Raw genomic sequence first — 22709 nt, 5'->3', positions numbered from 1 at the left:
ATTTGTTATAAAAACAGAAGCAAACCCGCTGATCGCTAAAACTAGTCGTCACGTATTTGCTACTAAAAATCCAACAATGATTCCGCACTGACACAGCTCCGCGTAAACTCAGTGAAAACGCGCAGGTATCAAAGGGTTTGCTGATCACGCAGGGTTCACAGAAACAGTCGAGCTGTTAATCCCAGGACAATGATCGCCACTGCCTCGACAGCATTGTTTGCCACGAGTATATACGCACACTTGTGCACTTCCTTCAGCCTACGTAGTCACGCGCGTTCAAGCTGCCTGTGTCTCCGAATCGTTTGCGTTAGTTACACAGTAACAAGAAAAAAAAAATATACCGAGAAGGAAGGAAGAACGATGCGTTGCGCGTGAAACAGCGCGCGCTACCTGTAGCGTGTTGTCAGGTGTCGGTCGGACGATTGATAAGAGCCCCAGTTGCGTGCCGTTTCGCGACCAAGCTCGTTTCGTGACGCGTTTTCGTGGCGAACATTCACGCTCGTCGTCTCTTCGAACTCGGTTCCGCGGCCTTGACAGTGATTCTCTCCTCTTGTTTTGCAATCTCGAGACAGTACGACTCCGCGAAAAGATTTGTGTCACGTGGAACGTCTGAAGGAATCGGTATCGAAATCGTCTATATAGACAGATTGCAACGGGTCTGATTCTGTTTTGGTTTTTTGTCTGCGACACCCACACGCTTCTGGTATTCTTGTAGTAGTGCTCGCTCGAGTATCATCCAACTCCCTCTTTCTCCTTATCAGAACGCCTCGACCACCTTGAACAACTTATGGTCATACACTTGAATCGACTGGAATCGTAGGAGCCGCGTTATCACTGCTTGTTACCGTTATTTTTTTTTTTGTTTAAGTACCTATATCTTTCAGCGAGTAGTCTGGTTAACTGAAACATGAACAGTATTAACATCGAGGTACGTTTGGCGGAACCTTTTGCAGTCCGGAGTTTACTGCGGCGATAAGATTATAACGAGGATTGTTTTCTATTTTCATTCCGAGTGACATATCTAGTTTCGAATAAAACTAAATAAAGGGCGTGTTTGATTTTCGAATATGTTTCGGTGACGTTGCTTCATTGGAGTTCATCTAGGAGTGGACTATCCAACTTAATGTCGATCGCATACTATGATAAGTGAAGATCAGATTAAGGCTTAATCATTGAGCTGTTCGATCGAGGAAGGTGTGTTAAATTCTAAAGACTCAGTAGGAGAGTTTGATTGCTCAGTGTAGTGGAGAATACAATGAAGAGATGGGATTTTCGCATCAGGTAATCCGAGTGGGCGTCTCATAAGATTGTATTTCTGGGTTAAATTTATTAAAGTATCTACCACAGATTGCGATCATCCGGGTACTTTAAATAGTTCGATCCTCTAGATACTTCAAGCGGTTTAAATTAAGCTCATCGCTCAGATGTGCTCAACGGTAGCGAAATAGTGAGAGATACTAAACCCAGCACGGTCATAAACAGAATCAACCTTAAGCTAAAACTTTGCCCGACCACGATCATATCCTCCTAAGACTGCAATCTTGATTTTCTGTAAACTCCTACTACGCCAGACCTTCATCAAGTGCTTCAATTTACATCCTCGTTAAGTATACCATCTTATCGTCGATTCAAAATACCCTCAGGAGTGTAACTTGTAGCCATAGTTCAGGCACCTTCATACTATCTTCTATAATCCAAGCAATCAACGCCCAAAGAGAATCAGTCCAGTTCCATCCTTAACCTCTCAAACGCCTGATCCCCAGGCTCCCATACATGATACGATTTATCGTACAAGTCAGGTTGTTGGCCAGACGGTTAGGATGACAGATTTTTAGCCTGTCGTGTATTGTCCACAAGTCACACGCCCGCGCCACAAACGCTCTCGTTCAGACGGTCGAACCTACCTAGGTTGTACAATTAGTTGTACGATAGATCGTATCGTCTAACGGGGGCGTGTTTAACGTAGCTCTACCGTTTTAGTGAGAAACCGATAATACCGGAGCCATGTGAACAAGAGGAAACGGCGAAAGTGTGTGTATATGTGGCCGCGGAAATCGTTGACGAGTTGGGGGGGCCGCCGGTGATACCCGCGTATCGGTGACGTAAATGAGAAGGGTGGCGAGAAGTGGCCGTTTTTCGACCGCGGAAATGAACCTGCCGGGTGTACACGGGCCTCGAACAGTAGGCGACAGTGCACGACAGTGCTAGGGCTGCTCCCGGAAAAAGAAGGGCGAGGGGAGAGACCGATACACGATCGGAGAAGGGTTCTCGCCACGAACGACCGGGCCGGGAGCACCGTTCGCGAAGATAGGCGGCCCGGTGTTGCTTGAGATGGACTCGGTCGCGGTGACGGTGCCTCTTCGTCAACCGACGAAAAAGATGAAGAAACGGAAGGAGCTCGACGCGCTCGCGCCCCCACACACTGTCTCCCGCCGGAGTTCCGGAAAGCGTAGCTCCCAAGTACGTATCTCGTACACTCCCCCTTTATCGATTGACCCCACGTGGAACACGCGTATTACTACGGTTCACTCATCCCCCGTTTCCCATCACCCCCTCCGGTCGGATCGACGATCATCATCTACCTACCACCGGCCATGAGTATTTTGGACACACGGTGGGACCTGAAACAACAACCTTTTAACGGATATAATAACGTGAAACTTATGTCCGAAATGCAATCGACACTGATCGATTATTGGTGTGTTAATTATTGGCATTATGGAATTATTAAGATATATTATTCTACGGTTGCAAAAGTGGCTTTTTCTGTATTGTTAGCACTCTACGGTTTTTAGTTGTTTCAGAATTTAGTACCTTTCAGAACCTAGTTTGTTTTCTTTTGTGTCGTAGTGGTACCTGTTTATTGCTACAGATGTCCGTACTCCTGAATTCGGTAACCGTATATCGGCCTGTTAGAGATCGAAATATTTACTTCGAAATGGTACCGTGTATTCTACGTACTCTCTGGTACGAGTGTCCAAATACTTATGTACGGTGGTGTATGTTCTAGAAAAATAGTTTTTTTTTATCGTTTTATACAAATCGTTTCATATGAAACAGCTTTTTCCCACCCTTTTTTTAAATCGCGTATGGACTTCAGGTTGTAATGTATGAAGTGCAGAATATGCACAAGCAGTGAGTTTCAGACGATTATAGTTTTTCCAGAAATATCAACGATGACAAAAAAAGGCTATTATTAGGTGTAGAGATTAATTCGTGGTCTTCTTGTCATAGATTTGTTATTTATTTACAAAAAAAAGAAAATACAGTCTAGTCTGGAAAATATTCCTCATTCTACACATAAACGCCATTTCTCAGGCGGTTACTTAATCAATACCTTCTCGAAAAAATGATGGTGGTTTTGAGTCAATAATTAATTGCAGGAGGTCACGAATTAATTTGTACACCTAATATATAGTTTCTTAAAATACCACTTACTTGGTAGCACAGTCGAGAGCAGTAATGTCTCCCACGTGAAGTCCCAGAATTTTTCTGCTTCCGAAGCGCTGCGTTCCTCTTCTTATTCCACCTGGATTCGCACTGAACAGACCGACGAAGATGAACCGGTGTGCCCCTGAAATATTCGAGAAAAATAATATTTGTGTATACCAAGAACGTGTCGTAAATTAATTCTGTATGATTACGACTGACCCAAACCCAGGTCCCTTTTCACGTATACATATATACCCCTGAAGTAATGTTTGTAAACAATGTTCTGGGGGGTGTTGTGGGTTGGATAAATGGTTTTAAAAAAAGGATCCCTTTTCAAGTGGAACTCTGAAAGCTGGATTCTCGATTGGCTGTTGACCTCCGAGGAAATATTCTTTAAAGGAACCATTGCATGGACAATGCAAATATCGCGGTATATGTATACAATCTTCACTAAAGAATATTTTGACGGTGGCTAGCAGTAATCGGAGTTTACCGTAAAAGTTCACGGACAGGCCGGAAACCATAAGCTTTTATGGGGGTCCTATTGTATTTAATTTTTCTGTTGTCTTACACTAACTTAATAGACATATACTACGAATTTATATGACGTTAATAGTCTTGAGAAACTTTTACTTTCGTAAATGACAGGTTTTGTACTAATTAGAACCATATGTTTATTTAAACAAAAAAACCAAATGATCGAGTTATTTTTAGTCCTATTTGTCGAAAAAGGGTATTTACTATTATTAGAGATCGAAGAATAAACGGTGCTCTCTCGAAGAACGGTCGATATTAATTAACAGAAACAGTTAATTCGCCTATTTAGTTCCTTTTTAATCGTGTAATCCCCCGGCCCTATTAATCCGTTTCGTTTCGAGAAGCATTTTATACATTACAACCGTGTGTAACGCACTAACATCGCGACTGAAAGAGATTAAAACATAAAATTGATCTTAAGCGTCGATGAAAGAAGAGGGGTCCGACACTTACGTTTGCCTAAATTTTTAGGAGTTACTATCAGATAGCAGCGACGAACGATCGGAATACTGGAATGTATCGACTAGAAATGGCCGCAAATGCAGAGGCAGACGAAGTCGAGGTTGTCCCGGATTTTTTAAAGCTTGTAGTGCCTTTCTGGCTTGCGCCTCTGTATTAGCAACCGCTAGTTTAATTTGGCTGTTCATCGATGTTCGTCAGCAACTCACTGCACTTCGGACCGAACTGGACCAAGGTATTCACATCGAATCTGTCTCTGTGGTCGAAAAGAGAAGTTTTATCGGCACGAATGAAATGAAAAAAAAAAAAAAAGAAGAAATTGAAATCGATTCCTCGTTATGAGTTCCAGAATAGATACGCGCGTACACGGGCAAACGATCAACGTTGTGTCTTTGTCTTTTTTTAGCCGTTTATGCCACTTTACCGTTCACAAATACTTGTAAGATCATTAGGTAATCTGCTTACAAGGCGCCGATTTCCGCGTTTTCAACACGCTTACCAGCGAAGATCGTGAGCCCGATGTATTAACAATTAGATTACGAACATCTTGATTAATTGTTTACTGTCGAATGACTGAGCCTCTAGGACTGAGAATGATCCAAACCTATTTCGATTTTGATGCAGAGTCGACTGGAAACTGTTAGCAGAGTGCATACTCTAATCGAATACAAACTTTTAACACAAATTTCGCCCAGGTTCGAGGCATGTTCATTCTCAGGACCTCAGTTAAAATCTAGTGAATTTAATAAAGCATGGAGATATTACCGGTTAAGAAAAGCATACAATTCAAAGAGATTATCGAATATTTTGATGCTTGTTTAAGATCCTAGTCATCTTTATGGTTCACTCGTTTTATCGTTTTATAAGAAAATCTTCTTGTATGTTGCAGTGATAGCCGGTAACGAAGGAGTACCAGACGCTCTACAGAAATGCCACTCTCTATCGAGAGACCTCCAGAACAACCAGACCATTATCTTCTCTCAGTTATCCGATCTCAAGCTTCAAGTCAATAATTTTACTACACAGGTAAGATTCCCTATGTCATTGAATGCTCGATTTGTTTAGTCTTTATACTCGCATCACTGCAGACATCATATCATAGTATCAACAATGGGGACGTTAAATCCACGGAATGCTGTACATAGGGGACGTTAAATCCACTTTTGTATACTTCTGTGTAGAGAAAACGCTTCTTGTAAAATACTTTATACAAAAAGAAAACAAATGATCAAATCTAAAGACGCTGACTCGACTTTCAGTTAGCCGTTATCCAACGTGACCTGCATCGGGTAGAGGAGTGGTTCAAAGCTGGGCTCGAACCCACGGACTTGAAGGCACTTTCGAGTAGTGTGGTGTCGTTTGGCAGCCAAATACAAGACCTAAGCGCCACGGTGAAGTCCCTAAAGGAGTCGAACGCGAGGGTGCAAGATGCTCAGACCACTATGCAGCAGAATATCACCAGCATCAAGGTCGATCTGGAAACCATACACCCGTAAATGTTTCTTTCAATAAATACATTTCCAGTGAATGACTTCTCTTCTCTTGCATTGCAGAACGCTATAACAGAGATGTCCAACGTCACCCAGAGACCTCAAATCGTGACCACGAACGAAACGAAGATAAGAACTGATGAACTGAACGCGGCCATATTACGTTTGACGACCAATTTGATTCACGTGAACGAAAGCCTGACAAGAGCGGTGCAGTGGGTCGCGGAGGATCAAAAGAAAGATCATGTAAATATTAAGCGATCTACAGCAACGTGCCTGAACTAATGTGTCGAAACATTTATGGCATATGTTAGAACAGAAAAGTAACAAATGTTCTGAAAGATAGTAAGACATTTGAGAATTGTTAATTTTTTTCAGGAAACCCTGGTGTTGCTTCAGGAGACCTCACAGAACGTTAGCATGAAGGTGATATCTCTGGAGACGGAGTGCGTCAAGACCACTGTCTTAGCTTCTGTTAAAAAATTGAACGATCAAGTGCGTGCTAGTTCCAATACTATCGTTCTGTCAGGTATTTTGGTACATATTCTAATCGATGGCAAACTGTACAGGTCGCCGAGATTTACGTAGTTCACGCAGATCTCAACGACAGGGTGAAGCATTTGGAACAATCGTATGGCACCCTAAGGAATTCGACGAGCGTAATGCTAGCTGGAATACCAGACATACAGGGACCGAAACCGCACAACGCAAAGGATTTGAAAGAATCGATCGTTGGAGACACGACGACTGAACAGATTCGTAGTGGGTTAGGTGAGTTAATTCGAAAAGTAAATGTCTGGTTGGTCAGACGAGTGAACAAATATTTAACTTCTCCGTTAAAAGACAGACATCGATCACGCTTACGGAGGTACTAAGTACACTTTGTCCTTAGTGTGCGCTGTCCTGAAACAGATCATATGAAACCATACGTGTTACGGATAATGAAGTTCTTTCAATCGAGAAGTCGGAATCTTATGCTAAATAATACTAAGATTTTATTTTATTCTGCAGCCTTGGATGATATATCTGCGAGGAAACCATTGCCGGATAAACAGAAACGTTCAATAGGAACCCCGTAATATATTCCAGCGGTAAATGGACGAAGTTTCGCTTTGTACAGTTACAGTGGTTCTGTTTCCAAAGTACCAGGAAGTGTGTATTTGTAAATACAAATAAATTAAGTATGTTGAAAATTCCATGTATATAGAAAGGTAAAATATTTATACCCTGGATCATGTTACTCACTTTCCATCCAAATAATCGACACGATTATTCGGCGAAAGCGCGTGTATGCGACCGAACATGACCTAGGGAACGCTACTTATAACGAGCAATAACGTATACGTTGATCTACCAACACTGAAATCGAATACTGTGTATTTGAAGCGTGTATTTTCGAGAAATGAATGCTAGTCGGAGGATGCCACGGCTGTATGAAACTACCTGAATGTTTCAGATATACCATCGAAAAGTACAAAGAGCGTTTACACTTGTCCCTTTACAAAGACGAAATTTCGCGTCGTTCGAGGCTCGCCCGATGTGTAATCGCGACAAATTTTTTCTACTCTTCTACCATTTGTAGCACACTTGTAGTCCACGAATTTGCCAAAACGTCCTGGTAACGTTAGAGGAAAAACCAGATTTTTGCTAAATTTGAAATCATGGAACTTACTTTTCATCTTTATTCGTAGGACAGTTATATGAAGCTTGAGTTCTCAAGTGAAATTCTTTTTCCATATTGCTTTCTTTTTTTTTTTCACTGAAAGACAACGAAATACGTTTTGATTTCTTTGTCCTCCTGTGCAGATTGATCTATCACAATGTACACATGGATGTACTTTGAAAAATACATGGAACTGAAGAAAGTGAACATCGTTAAGAGAAGTCAAGGTTGTTTCAGAGTCTCTTATCTCAGTGTCAAGTGTCAGATATTAGGAAAAGAATAAAAAAAACATAAATGGGTTTGAGAGGACCTTGACTGTAGCATTTAGTGGTGGAATTAAACCATATTTTTCAGTTTCTTCGGCTAAATGTATTTTTGAAGACACATTATGTATGGAAGGAAAGTGGGAATTGTATAATTGAATTCAAATCTACTGTATTCCGTAAGAGGTTCATAATTAGCATGATTATCATTTAGATATGCTCTAATATTGGTTGCATTATATAAGTAAAGGATGCACATTGATTTTTTCTATGTCTTTTGCTTGAATATGTTATATAACGGTTACGAGTGTAATCGTCGAGTGAATTGTAGCTATTACGGATATATTTAAAAAAAACGTACGTCCATTCTAGCGAGAAATGAAAAATTGTATTTGCAGGGGAAACAAGGGCAGCGATTATGGGTATTAATCAACGGACTACGAGAAGAATATTACATGAAATTATATGAATTTATAAATGGGGATTGCGAAGTGAAGAAATAAAAAGAATGGCACAGTCAGCGTGTGAATAAAGAATGTTCAAATTTAATTATCCAGTTCTCTTTCTCTTACCTGTAGTCGACACATGTGGTCCAGTAGCATTTTGTAATTCAAAAGCGAGGATAGGCGTAGCATTATCGTTATTAACGGTATTCGCAAACTTTTGTATATTTAGCTGTAATAACAACCACTTTTAACACTCGTGTAATCTTCCAATACCACTTTAAACCAACTAGAACGAGGAACTTCTAACTTTGGCGGGGTCTTGAGTGGCCATCTTGTCAGAAAAACCGTTGAAAATTGAAGTCAGTGATCTGTCATTATTACATTCGAATTAAATTAATACATCTGATTTTAAAATAATTAATCGTCACTTTTTCGATCAACGTCGTACAAATTATTCCAGAATTTGTATAACCACAAATTAAATTGATGATGAGATCGAGGGACGTTCATTTGACTACTAATCACCTTTCAAGTACTCTGAATGGACGACCGTTTGAATTTAAATTCTTATAAATCAATTTTTGAAAACAAGAAATATGCAACAACAGATTTGCTGTATCAATGGTTTTATGAAATTAAAAATAAATTAATTGTGCTGACAGTCTCTATATTGTCCTTTGTACATTCGAGTATGCTATAAGCGCATAAAGTATATACAGTTTAATCATAACTATAACGAGAAGAAAAACCGGGAAATAAGTCCTAAAGCAAAGATTACATTAGTAAAAGTAATTTTAAAAAATAACTTTTGTTATACCTTGATGAGCACAAAAAGGTAACGGTGAACCAGGTCCTGCTAATGTTCGAATTTCAACGCGAGACCCGTCATGTATCCGCTGGCCAGCAAATGGAACATGTCTTTTTACGTGATATGCGCGGAAATAATAGAAGATTATGGAAATTGATAAGCATTCGGGCTCGTAAACCGGAACGAGGCATCACCAGTTCAATAAAATTGTAAACAAGTGTTATGTCGTTGTTGCCCCCGCTGGGTAACTATTGCGTAGCGCTGCGTTTGACATCTGCGCATATCTCACGCTGGTACTGAGGAAAAATCAAAACAATCAATATGGCGGACCCAAGCAACGAAGCTGCATCATCGAGTAGCGTTACGGAGCAAGCCCCGACGGCCACTCCAATTCGCGATGATCTCGAGAAAATCGAAGATTTCCTCGAACCAGACAAAAAGCGTCGTAAAGCGTCGCGGAACGATGGGAAAACCGAGCAAAAGTTGGAGCATCGTCTGGGCGGCATCCTCTGTTGCGCAGTTTGCCTCGATCTGCCCAAGGCAGCCGTCTACCAGGTAAGTCTATAAATTATCCTTCACCCTGATCATTTATTTTCCATCATTCGTTAAATGTCAATTCGATTGAACGATAATTTACGAATGAACGCTCTGTCTATCGGGAATTCCTAGTGATCATGTCCATTGTTACGACGATGGTCCCTTTCCATCCGACATTTTCATCCGAGGTCGATGAGCTACTTTCTCGTTGTTCTGTTGCGGACACGTACATATAAATATAATACACGTATAGACAAGTTATTACATAAAATGGATTGCACACTGTGCATCATCATAATTCCTCAACGATCCCCCGTTTGCTGTTGTCTTTTGTTGTTTTCGACTGTTACTCTTTGACAGTGGTAAATCTTGACATTGAAATTTATATATAGGCGAACACATTCCGCGTGAAAATACCTGATTGCAGATCGTATGCACTTATTTAAAATATCTCTTATATTATTTTCGTTATATTGAAATCTTTCATAAAATGCAATTTCTGTGTTCCCTATTTTTGAAAATTACTCAATTAGGGTATGAATTGGCATAAAAATCTGCAATCGAATTATGATATACTATCCTGTACTATGATTGAGTACAAATTTGGATCATATTATAATTAAGTTGAATTTTTTATCAATTAACAATGGTTATTAATAATGTGTTTCTATGTTGAATTCTTTCTCTCTCACTCTGCCCATTTTTCTTATCTTTCTTTTCTCTTTACAGTTACAACATGATTTTTAAATAGTTTGTCCTTTTATTTTTCTAGTGTTACAAGGAGATAAGTTTTAATTGTATTCATATAAGTATCTTAGAGAAATTTAAAGAAAAGAAAAAGATATGTGTACATATTCATTATTGATATTGTTTCTTTTAAGATAGTAATAATATAAATGCAGGTAGGTACCTATATGTTCTTTTAGTGAAAATATTTACAAAGGAATATTCAATTTTGTTTAATATGAATACTAACTTTAATGAGTATCTTATGTTGTTGAATGTATTTAAGAAATTCAGAGTTCTTAACTTAAAATAAAAATACATTCTCATATATAGTATGCTTTACAAAAGAAATTTTTAAAGTATATTTTTGAAATATACCACTCAACTTCTTCATAATGTTTGTATTGTAAAAAGAACCAGGTCACATTTACAATACAGTCTGTTTATGCATGCATGTGAAGTAATTCTCATTAGAATGTATAATCATGCGAATCTTTGAAATATATGTAAATCAACCATATAGAGAAATGAACCAGAGAGAATTATTGTATGTATGCATGCTCAAACAATGATCGGATTTTTTAGTAATATTTATTTAAAGAAATTCCTTTATCATTAAATTTGTAGCATTCCATTCTATCTAAGCTGTTACTTTTATTTCTCAGTTGTTCCCCTCTTAAATTTTATTAACTGAAATACATATGTAATGTATTCTATATTTTGTGTCTCCATTAAATGTAAAACAACGGGAGGAATGTTGCGTTTATTCCATCATAATAGAGAAATCTACCTGTAAGTTGTTCAGTGCACTTCTAGCGTATACCATACCAGTTTTCATTTACCATAGGGCACAAGTTGTATTTATACATTTGTGAACTTGTAGACAGTACATAAAAGAGTTGATTTTTGTGAGTGTGCACAAGTAATTCAAATCTCCACTTCATTCTTGTTGCTTTCCAATAAAATCAGTTAGACATGTGAAGAGATATTTAAGGTACCAAATCTTCCCAGGTTTTAGTATTTATATTGGTAATGGTATCTTTCTATTACAAACAATTGTCTTTATTGTAAGAAATAATCTAAATGGAAAAAATATCCAAAGTCTAGTTACTAGGAAAAGTTATTGTAGATCCATGCGAAATTGATGTTCATCTCTTATAATTAACAGTGAGAGAGTGAGAGTGAGAGAGAGAAAGCGTATTTCTAGACAATCTGTATAACATGTATAGTTGAAAAGCGATTAAACAAAATAAATATTCTTAAAGGTTATTAGTTAGTTATTTCGCATATGAAACCCTTTTTCACTTATCCCATGCATCATTATCCTTTTCTCTTCCTTACTATTATCAATATTGGCAGCATTAATGATGGCATTCACCATTCTTTTAAATCTACTGGTTGGTTGTTACGAATGATTATTAAACTTATTAACAGCATTACTACAATTTTGTGTTTCAGGTTTAGAAAAACACCCAAATCATGGTAATATACATGACATTAGTTTTGTTATTCTAGTTCTGTCAATATTATTGAAAGAATTGCATATGTTCATTAAAAACGAGTATAGTATGGTAACTTGTGCAAAATAAAAATTCTGCACTGTTTTGTGAACGCAAAGAGAGGAATTACATTTTGCATACAGTTGTGCATACTTTATGAGAAATATACCTAGGGTTGATAAGATGTGCAACAAAGCTAGGCTTATGTTTTCTAAGAAGCTCGAAGCCAAGAATGCTAGTAATACATACTGCAACAATGTTCACAGTGTACAAATGGACACTTGATGTGTGCCGGTTGCTTCACTCATGTCCTCGCAGATGCCAGGCTGAGAGATGAAATGGCAACATGTCCCAACTGCAGAATCGAGATCAGCAGAACATCTCCGTCTCGAAATCTGGCAGTTGAGAAAGCTGTGTCTGAGTTACCAGCAGAATGTCAGTATTGCGCCAAGGAGTTTCCACGAAACTCGTTGGAACGCCATGAAGAGACAATGTGCGAAGAAAGGTAATCAAAGGCTGTAAACATAAGCGGACTGTATTATTGATATCGTTTCTGATCCGTATGTAGGATATCCAGCTGCAAGTACAGTAGAATCGGATGTCCTTGGCGTGGACCGAATCATGAACGTCCAGAGCATGAAGCACAATGCGTTCATCCGCATCGGTCAGGGCTGGACGTTATGGATGCGCTACGTGATATCGACGCTCGTACTCTCGAGGAACGTAGGCTGTATGACAATGTCTTTGATCTTTTGTCCTACGAGAAAATCACATTCAACGGTCTGTATCCGTTTCTCATGCATTAAGGCCTTCAAAACTCTCATTTAACTAAAACGATATCGTACATTACCTTCAATATAGCGGAACTGTTTGCCACATCTTTTTTTTTGTCTGCTTTGTGTAGCAGCAGCAGGGTCAGTTCCTTTTCATCCGACACTTATGTTAGTTTTAATTACTCAGACTTTCATACATTCTTTTGCTCAAACGTTTTTCGCTGGCATTCTTGTAACAGAGTGATATAGGGGTATACGAAGTGTGTAATCTATCTGTAGAATTTCGTCGTTTATAGATTTACAAATGAAGCCGTATCGTACGGACGAGTTCGTTCATAAACTTTTTTATGAAACCTCTCGTTTTACGGCGTTTAATAATCAATGGGTCGTAAAAGCTCGGATCAACAATAGTCAGCGTGATCCTACTCAAAGCTCGGAAAGAGACATGACCTATCAAGTACGTAAGGATTCAACATCTTTTAGAAGCTCGGTGGTTTTATATTGTGACTACAATACAGTCATGAACATTGTTAATGTACTTTGTAGCTGATATTGAAAACAAAAACAACGTATCCAATGCCGCTTCACTATCTGATATTGAAAGGACCGTTTGGAGACATGAAAGTACAACCAAGAATTCACAGATTCGAATTCACCGACCAAGAAAACGAAAGTCCTTATTTACCTTTACCTTTACCTGACACAGCAGAGTGCAATAGACTTCTTGCTGCGAGAGCTATTAGTTTCAGGTAAAATTTTCTTACTTACTTAACCATCTGGCCTCAAGAAGCCGGAACTGCTTAAATACGTATCTTTTCTTCCAGACTTATAATGTTCCTGGCATCAAAGTAGTTTCCCGCAGTGATTGTCGTTGTGAAGATTTATGGCAAATGATTTATTGACACAACATTTTTAGATTTAACAGCGATACGAGATCACAGAGATTTATAATCAATGATAGTAGCGATAATCGTAACGATAATAAAATTGAAGATGCTAATTCTGCCGTAGTCTATACACGCATATACACTGGAAATGTACACTGTGTTAATACGAGGAACTAGCGAGGCACAAATTTATAGCAAAGTAACATGCAGATTACTCGAAGGAGAAAAAATACTTTGGGTTCCATTCAAAATTTGTTTGTACATTGTGCTGTTCCTTCGAGCCAAGAAGACACACGCAAGCTTTATGTAGATCGCTGTCGTCAAACAGGTGTATTAAATTGTGTCCTTCGATAGTAGTTTGCGCTAACAAAAAGATTACATTTTTCATGTAGCTGTGCAATCAGTCGGATATCTATTTAATCCACATGCCTGTCGACCAATGCCTATTGTAGACTCTTTTTGTTTGTATACAAATTATTAACGTCGTTCATGTAATGTCTTGACTCGACACATTGTAATAGAAGAAATTTAAATAAATTTATTATAATTATGACTAATAACCTTGCCGTTCGAATGTAACAAAGTCGTCACCGGGTTCTATTGTAGCTCGGACAAATTAATGAATGTGTTGTTGTTTGTTTTCGGCCCGTTTGCGTTGTTTGGCGGAAATATCAATGGATTTAAGTTATTCTCCGGTGAGCTGGCACTGTGTCTACGATATTTCGGTGTTGGCGGTCTTGGATCCGGTTCGGAGCAACCTTTCAGCCAATAAGATGTGACTGTTCCCTTGCCCTTCAGTTCTACCGCACCCCTTAATTCAAGGTCAAAGGTGCCGAATTTGTCCAATATGCATTTCGTTGCCTCGGACACGTGTATACACAGCGCTAAATAAGTAAATAATTTCACTGTTCAAAGTTCATTATGAAATTCTCAATCCATCTAAAGATACTTGAAAAACGTTCTAATTAATTTTTATAGATACAATGGTTTGTCGTTCCTACTCACGTAGCCCCGAAGACTCCATCCTTGACGCGGTATTCACGGTGTCCCCAAAGAGACAATAGTGCGGCATTTTGTGACCTACTACGCCAGCGCAGACAGGCCCGCTGTGCACCCCGATTCTGACGCTCAATTGAGCGTTCTGTTTGTGCATTATAGTGAAGGATTTGACGGAATCTAAAATTGCCAGCGCCATCAGACCGATCTCCCTTGCGTGTTCGTCGCCGTTCCTTTCTGGTAAACCGGAAACCACCATGTACGCGTCTCCGATCGTCTCCACCTGCGATTTCAAGCTTTCGCATAATAAAACTTGCAACTTAGTTCTTGCGTTCAGGATCGAAGCTGTACCTTATAGACGTCGTAAAATTCGATGATGCGGTCAAAAGTGCTATAGAGATCGTTCAGGAAGTCCACCACTTCCATTGGGGTGCTCTGAGCGCAGAGGGCGGTGAAACCGACAATATCGCTGAAGTAAATGGTCACGCATTCGAATTGCTCGGGCTGTACAAGTTCACCGGCCATTAACTGGCACGCCACTTGCCTGAAATTGATTAGATTCACAATAGCTGCCGGAAGCATAAGAAAGAGACAAATCACCTAGGGAGTACTTGGTAGAGGAGCTCCTCGCTGCGCCGCTTTTCTAGACTTAACTGCTCCGTTTTCTCCTCGACTAGAGCTTCCAGATTGTTTGCGTATTGCTCCATACGCCTTAGTAAATCGTCCATTAAGTTCTCGCAGTAACCTCTGTAGGATTTAAAAGTGAACTCGACATATGTATATGTCGTATGTATATGTATACGACATATGTTCATAATGGAAGCTTCTACTTTCATTTTGTAAAATGGAGAAGGTACAAGACAAGCTGTAGCTCTTACTTCATAATTCCCCTTATCGTTCCGCGAATCGCGTGAAAAGTGGGTCGTTCTTCTGCCATTTCGTTCCAACATCTGTCCATCAAAGACAGAATATCCGGAGGGCAATCCTTCGGCGTTACGTTCGGCCTAAACGGCGGCGTTTCGGACGCTGCGACGCGGCTAACGATCTTTAATTCGATCATGCATGCAGATTGTCGATGGAAAAAAAAATCATTTTAAAATCGACAAAATTTCTCGAAATCATACCTCTTGCGAACTCACGGACCCTTTGACAGTTTCGTATGGTCCACCACGAACAACGATTTCTTCTAAAATGATCGCGAAACTGTAAACGTCGCCCTTCTGTGTCGCCACGCTTCCGGGAGTTACGGTCAACGGCAGAAGTTCCGGCGCGATCCAAAGTAACTCTGTGAAATAATTATTATATGTCAATTATTTGTCGATAAAAAGCTCAGACAGAAAAAAATAGGCTTTCGCGTGACGCAGTTAGCATAGTACATTTCACCTACTGGTATAATAAACATCGTCCATGATTAAGTCTGACGGCGTGGTAAGAGTCTTTAATCCAAAATCTGAGATTTTTAGGACGAAGCGACCATCGATCAGACAGTTACAGGATCGAAGCTTCCCATGAGCTGATACCTCGCTGGCGTGAAGGTAGGACATTCCCTGCAAGTAGAATTATTCATTGCATTTCGATTAACTTGAAGCAATAATTCGGTATTTAAACAGCAACACAGGCCTGTACGACTATTACTACCTTGACTATGTCGTGAATCAAGGACATTCGGAAATTCCAGTCGAGCTTAATGGCCTCGTTCTCCAGCACGTCCTTCAGGGATCCTCGGGGACAATACTCGGTCAGGATCAATACAGTCGGCGATGGTGAACAGAGGCAGGCGCCGATAAATCTAGAATTAATTTCAGATTCGTAAGTCGATTTTTATTTTTATAAGGATAGACAGTTCCCCGTTTGAAAACCATAGGACAGTTTTTCTCTTTAATATCAACGCCTATTTGTACCTGACGGTATTTTCAGACGCAACGTCCCGCACTTGTTTAATCTCCCACAGTAATTTCTTCGTAATGTCGACCACCTTTTTCTTGGTGATCTTTTTAATGGCCACCCTCTCGCCCTTGTAAATTCCAATCGTAGTGAAGACCGTGGTGGGTGGTAAGGAATCACAGCTGAGCTGCGATCCTCTACGAACACGTTGCTCCAACCCGAAATTCTATCGCCGTATGATATAAAGTATAACGTATTCAAATTTTCATTTACACGACTTCAACGAAAAGAAAAGAAAAACTAATGATTTCTTTCCAATTCGTTTACCTCGGACATCGCTTGATGCAAATTGATCTTCGAAGAAAGAGGTTTCCCTATTTCTAGTAACAGTTCTTCTGGTCTGATCCTCCAGGACATGTTGTTCAAGTCCGCGGATAGTCTTAGATGCCTAGTGCATGATAATTATTAATAACTAGACTGCGGATTTTATGCATTTATAGCTTACAGGGCTCTAGGAAATACAATGAAAAACAAAACTTTCATCGGATCCAACGAGCTCTCTATTTTATTCTGAACACAATAAGATACTTAAGAGGGAAAATAAATTTCTATGATTGCTCCCGCCTTTATAAAATAATTTAGAAACTACTATTAATAACTGACTTAATTACTTTGCAAGTGAGAAAAATTACATGAACGGAACGAATAAAGAAAACTGCCTGCCTGTATAGGACGCATGTAGCAGCCACAGCAGCGAGTAGAAACGCTGCAAGCGCCAGGCTCGTGTACGCGACGAAGGTGTAAGCTTCCGTTCTGGACGTGCACGCAGGATCGTTGCCCAAGAATCCACATTCTGGAACGTCAGCCGGTGGTCCTTCCCTACCACCTGGCCAATGAATCTTCTTTCCGGGAACGGGGCTGTACTCTCGATTTAATCCCAGATAGTGAGCGACCACCTCGAATCTGGTAATCAGTTTCCTCTTATTTATTATTCCCGCCGTTCCCCGTACAATATTAATTACCGTCGCTTTCGAACAAATCAAACATCATTCAGAGAAGGTTAATGGAATTCCTAACTAGATATCAGCCGTCTCTATACGGAGAATGGAACGCTTGATTAGCATGGTAAACAGTCGATGGAATGGGTTGCTTAATTGCCGCTGACCTTCCGGTTATAGGGTCTAAATCCAGGATACTGTAGTCGGCGTCACGGTCACCATTGTCGTCTATTCTCACGTGCCCGGTAATACCAATGAAGTCCCGGTCCCACATCCTTCTCGTTATCGCGATACCGTCCCAGATGTCTCCACCTTCCGCCAGGGTCTCGTTCAGTGCCATACCAAGCAGGTAGACGCCGTCGTAGAATGCTCCGATGAAGAAGTTCACCTGGAAATTTACTTTTAATATTTTTTTTTAAGATTCTCGAGCTGGCGGAAATAGCAGTTATTATTGTTGCGTTATGTACTTCCTCGCCCTCGGAGAACGAGTAGTTGTAGTCGGTTTGCGCCCTTTGTCGGACCGTTTCCGCAAAATCTTGAAACCTTGGGTTCGTCGGTTGCAGCAGGGACACTCTTAGCAGTGCTTCGTAAGCTTTTCTAGCCACAGCGTCGTCTTCGTCGCCAACCTCCCAGTCGTGATCACCCCAATAGGAGCCCTAATGTTTGGTGCGGGTATCTCGTTAAATTTCACTAACTGTTCGACTAAATAAATGCCTTGAATGTTTTAGTATCTAGAAGAACCGTGACTGCGTGGCTCTGTTTACTTGAAATATCTCAACGTCGAGGAACGCCCAATCCCCTCTGGTCATTCCCAAGTCGTGAGCCGCCAACATGAATCTTCTGACGAGGGTCCCGCGAACGCTAAGAATCAACACTACCAAAAAATACGAGATACCACGGTATTTAATATTTAAGATGATTCGGTGGAATATATTTGTCCCTCGATTCAACCGCGGGAATCGACGGACATTTGTTGCATTACAGTGTTAATCTCTCACCTCGGGCATACATACTGGCGTCGCGCAAGTAAAAGTGATACGGCTCGTCCTCCGAGTTCCCATCAAGTTCCCGGACGAACTTCAACAGGCCCTGTTTCCGCAGACCGTATTCCAGATTCTTGCCGACCGTCCACGAGAACAAGTCCGATCTGTCTAATATCAGCGCGACGTGCGACCATCCGAACTCTTTAAAGATACTAGAGAAGACCAATCGTAGCCGGCACTGGCAGTAGGACATTCTGGTCAGAGTGGGATACTTGCTTTTGTCCTTGAAAATACCCTTTAACAGGAAGCACAGTAGGGAAAAAAGGAAACGAAGACGAGACCACTTCGAAGATAAAAACGTTGAGGCGTGTGTTCGGGACCTTCTCGTGTTCTTTTCCGAGGGAAATAACGCGCACGCACGCGATAATTACGGAAACGCCATCGATTAACGGTAACGAGCAAAGAGTCATGCAAACACTGTCGGCGAGCATTAACGCGGATCTCCTTACCGAGCTTTCGTTTTTCCATTTATTGATCCTCCCGAGGATGCCTGATGTGACAGACAGCTCGCCCTCCGATGGAGGCTTGTTCGTCGAAAAATATTTGCGATTATACAATCTGTGCTGGTAGATCTTTTATTCAACGCGTCGATCGCGCGTGAACATACTTGGTCGCCCATTCCTGTGATAATGGGGGTGTTCCAATATGCCGCGAGCCTCGCGACCGGTTCCAGAGCGAACGCGCAGGCGGGACCGATAAACGCGATCACGTTGTCCCGGAAGTGCATGTCCGCCGCCAAGCCGGGCGCCGTGGCACCGCTGCAGGATGGATAACTACGGATTCGTGAAAATTATGAGTCACCTGTATACACCTAGGTAGAATAACACAGACGTAGCGGGTAAAAATTATCGTCGATAAGGAAATGTTTCCTCTTTCTTCATCCGCAGTGTAAGAAATCAATGGGTTACCATTCGAGAACCCATCGATCGTCTCTGTCTACAAGTTCATCAATCCATTACATTTTTTTTTTTTGCTTTTTCTTTTCAATTTTCTCTTCTTATACGTTTCATCGATCAAGAACCGTGATTGAAAACTAACAGTTAATGGAATAAGAATATATACATATAGGGGAAGATTCGCCTGAACGCGAACCTCCGCACCAATATTTGCCGTAAACGTCCATTTCCTTGTCCTGCAAACGCCAATCTTTTACGATCACGTGGTCCCCCGAGAGGCGCTCGTTTTCTTTTTCGGCAATACGATTCCACTGACAGCGGGGGAAACAAAAAGGTGACACAATGGTTATCGGGACCAAACAACGGCCACGAAAAGGAACGAGGGCGAACGACTTGATGGATGATCACGTTCCGCAACGGCAAACATTGTACGATCGAATTACCGGGCAGGAGAGAACGGACAATCAGAATCAGGCGCGAAACGAGAGCCTCAGAGGATCTGCGGATGACCACCGCGAGTAAACTACCCCTCCGCGCGTGGCCGCTGATCGATAATTGGAAGGGGGAACGATGCTCACGGAATGCAGTGTCATTCCAGGTGTAACCAACAATTTGCGATAATGATAGATTAATCGTGACGATGAATGGGCAATGATTGGATTGTTGACCGATCCGAAAGGAATTATCGTCTTCGACCACCTTTCGTCGTTCGCTCCCCTTATTAACCAATCGTAATGTATCCGCACCCGCTGAGAAGCCAAACATTCTGCTTCATGGCAGATCTTCTCATCGTGATTTTCTCCCCGTCATCCGGATTATGTTCTGACTCTGATCCTTTATTTTTCTTTTTTATTGAATCGCTCGTATGTATACTTACATACATTGGGTACTGTTACGTTGTATTTGATAGTTGATATTTAGACATTTTTATTCAGTATCTAATCGACTTTGAATTGCAATTAAAAACAGCTATAGAATTAAGGTCTGAAAACGGTAAAACCTTATGCTATAAAAATGTGTGAAAAGCATCTTGAATTTAAGCCTAGTAGGATAGACCAACCAGTAATTGATTGCATACCAGTGAATGAGCATTAGGCAAAGAAATGTAAATTATGAATTTAAAATTATTAACTGTTTATAAATGGAGTGCAGTTGCACTTTTAATATCCCATATTTCTAGTTTAACTCATTAAGCAAACATTAATAAGTACAATTCTTATTCGTAATATTTCAGAAATGTAGCATTTATTTATTGGGCATTTACACGTTTTACACTTTGTAAATAATTTGTTTTTTAATCCCAAGAATGAGTCATTATTTTTATAAAAATTTCAAGAATAATAAATGTAATTGCAATTCCTAGAGTTGTTTTGTTGATATAAATAAATACATTCAAGTATTAATCTGAAACGTCCATAAATTCAACAATTCGGTCATTCACTGGATGGTTTACCTTATCTAGACGTTTTTTACGCGAAAGTAACGAATTACACAGACAGAGATCTAACATCAACAGCGAATAGTTTGCAAAAATATCCGAAAAATACTTTCGCGAACAGCGATTCCCGTAACCCACGCGAAATTTGGATGATTCCATTTAACTGTGACAGCGTAGCCGGGGTGAATCCCGTCGGGGACCCAGGGGTTGTTTTTTTTTTTTATGCAAACGTCTGTCCAATTGAATTAATGTAACGACATGGAAGCAATGGAAACGCGTGGTCAGAAGCGGATCAACTTACGCAGGGTCGCCGGTGTGCCCGGGTATCTAGGACAAACGCGTCCCTATTTTTTCTCTTTCTCTATTTTTCCAGACGTCAAACGTGGTACAATTTATAAGGAAAAAGGAACAGAACAGCCGCCACGGAACGGAAAATCCGTGCTTACGACGGGGAAAAGGAAATCCAAGCTGACGGAGGAAGAAGAAGTTCCCCATACCTTCCTTGAACTTTCCGCAGTTGCACGTTGTGAACGTTCAGAAAGTCGTTCACTTCGGCCAAGGCCAAGTCGACGGCTGGTCCGCACCTCTCGAGATCGAAGGGACTGTTCAGATGAGAGGCCATTAGGACACCGACGTTGTAGATCCTCGGGGAATTCTCGTAATTCGCTGCATAAACAAGGTCGGAACGATACTCGTAAGAACGAAAAGGGATCTATACGCGGGATCAACGTCGGACTGACGTATGGAAAACAGAGAGAGAGAGAGAGAGAGAGAGAGAGAGAGAGAGAGAGAGAATTGGAATTGTAACGCCGACGGTTCGCGCGCTAATGGAGCTCGAATCGGGATTGAAACGGGTATGAGACGTTGTCCTCTCAGCCGTCGAAACAAATCGCCCAGAAAGAATGATTATTTCATTCATACACTCAACTGCTTGTAACACCGAAAAAAAAAAGACAAAACGGGGTCGATGAAAGGGACGCGTGGTGGTGCTATGTTATCCTGAATAATGAACATAAAAATATATTTCGAACGCAAAAAGACCGTAAGAAAAGTTTAGGGTCATAAACAAAAGGTATCGTGACAATTAGGAACGGACACCTCGCATAATGTCGCGTAAAAAGTCATTCCGTTTCTATGTCACTTGTTCTTTCATAGTAATAATAAACATTTTCTAAACTGACGACTGTCCTCGGTTCGACTTACAAAAGAATTCTGTTCATATGATCCCCCAGCTGGGTTTAGTGTATTATCAGACTATACCATCACCTTTAAATGTACTACTTTCAAACGTAAACAATAACATTGGCACTAAAAGAATATACTGTAAGATGTCCAATTGTAGGTTCGACTTTGTTTTTATTTTAAATAGAGGTCATGATGGAAGAAAAACAATTTAACGCGTCATTGATCTGGTCTAATTAATAAATTTATATTAATTTAATTACTATTTATGATTTAATTTTCTTCTGTTTACACAGATGGATGATTCGAGCTACTTACGGGTAATTAAGGGAATACACATACTCTTACCTGAGGAAATGTTGACCGTGACGACTGTTTGAAAAATTCCAAAAACAATCATGAACTTCACACTCGCGGGTAACGCCGGTTGGCACGGAATACCTTCCATCCTCGTCACGTCAATTTACTCTCAACAACTTGGAACGTTACGTTCGGTCGACATGGCTCGAAAGTAACGAAGTAATCGAAGAATATGCTTAAATAATTAAATTTAATCGAATATCCGGTCAAGTAAAATTATCGAGGATGTAACATTCGGTAAACAATTCAAATATGACGGATCGCCGGTTCGAACACATCTAAATCAACCGAGAGCAAGATCCACATTTATATACGGATCAACATAACGCATTTGCAACGATCTAACATGGTTTGACAACTTTAATGTGGCGACGATGACGCTTACAACGTGT

General features: G+C 40.5%; 3 protein-coding genes across 3 annotated transcripts; 2 read left to right on the top strand and 1 right to left on the bottom strand.

Annotated features, from left to right (window-relative positions):
- Positions 1 to 1987: 1987 nt before the first annotated feature.
- LOC107186011 lies at positions 1988 to 7114 on the top strand. The gene is made up of 8 exons (XM_015573802.1): positions 1988 to 2460; positions 4441 to 4663; positions 5318 to 5454; positions 5688 to 5897; positions 5982 to 6164; positions 6297 to 6413; positions 6488 to 6689; positions 6930 to 7114. Exons 1-8 carry the CDS (start codon positions 2332 to 2334, stop codon positions 6995 to 6997), a joined length of 1269 nt encoding a protein of 422 aa, XP_015429288.1. The 5' UTR covers positions 1988 to 2331; the 3' UTR covers positions 6998 to 7114.
- Positions 7115 to 9404: 2290 nt separating this feature from the next.
- On the top strand, positions 9405 to 14054 carry LOC107186013 (cysteine and histidine-rich protein 1 homolog). Its single transcript, XM_015573806.1, has 6 exons — positions 9405 to 9653; positions 12127 to 12365; positions 12429 to 12640; positions 12930 to 13090; positions 13180 to 13382; positions 13458 to 14054. The coding sequence occupies exons 1-6, from the start codon at positions 9420 to 9422 to the stop codon at positions 13483 to 13485; spliced, it is 1077 nt and encodes a 358-aa protein (XP_015429292.1). The 5' UTR covers positions 9405 to 9419; the 3' UTR covers positions 13486 to 14054.
- A 63-nt stretch (positions 14055 to 14117) lies between these two features.
- On the bottom strand, positions 14118 to 22405 carry LOC107185935 (atrial natriuretic peptide receptor 1). Its single transcript, XM_015573712.1, has 19 exons — positions 22306 to 22405; positions 21273 to 21441; positions 19049 to 19214; positions 18891 to 18965; positions 18397 to 18676; positions 18163 to 18272; positions 17866 to 18054; positions 17566 to 17786; positions 17124 to 17363; positions 16728 to 16848; positions 16418 to 16626; positions 16155 to 16305; positions 15904 to 16063; positions 15641 to 15801; positions 15395 to 15561; positions 15117 to 15263; positions 14868 to 15060; positions 14526 to 14799; positions 14118 to 14404 (listed from the first exon to the last, which is right to left on the bottom strand). The coding sequence occupies exons 1-19, from the start codon at positions 22403 to 22405 to the stop codon at positions 14118 to 14120; spliced, it is 3420 nt and encodes a 1139-aa protein (XP_015429198.1).
- Between the last annotated feature and the right edge of the window lie 304 nt (positions 22406 to 22709).

Source organism: Dufourea novaeangliae, unplaced genomic scaffold, assembly GCF_001272555.1.
Source record: "Dufourea novaeangliae isolate 0120121106 unplaced genomic scaffold, ASM127255v1 scaffold54, whole genome shotgun sequence".
In the NCBI taxonomy this organism is placed as follows: Eukaryota; Metazoa; Arthropoda; class Insecta; order Hymenoptera; family Halictidae; genus Dufourea; species Dufourea novaeangliae.
Note: the sequence above shows the minus strand (reverse complement) of the source record. Positions and strands in the feature narration are given on the sequence as shown.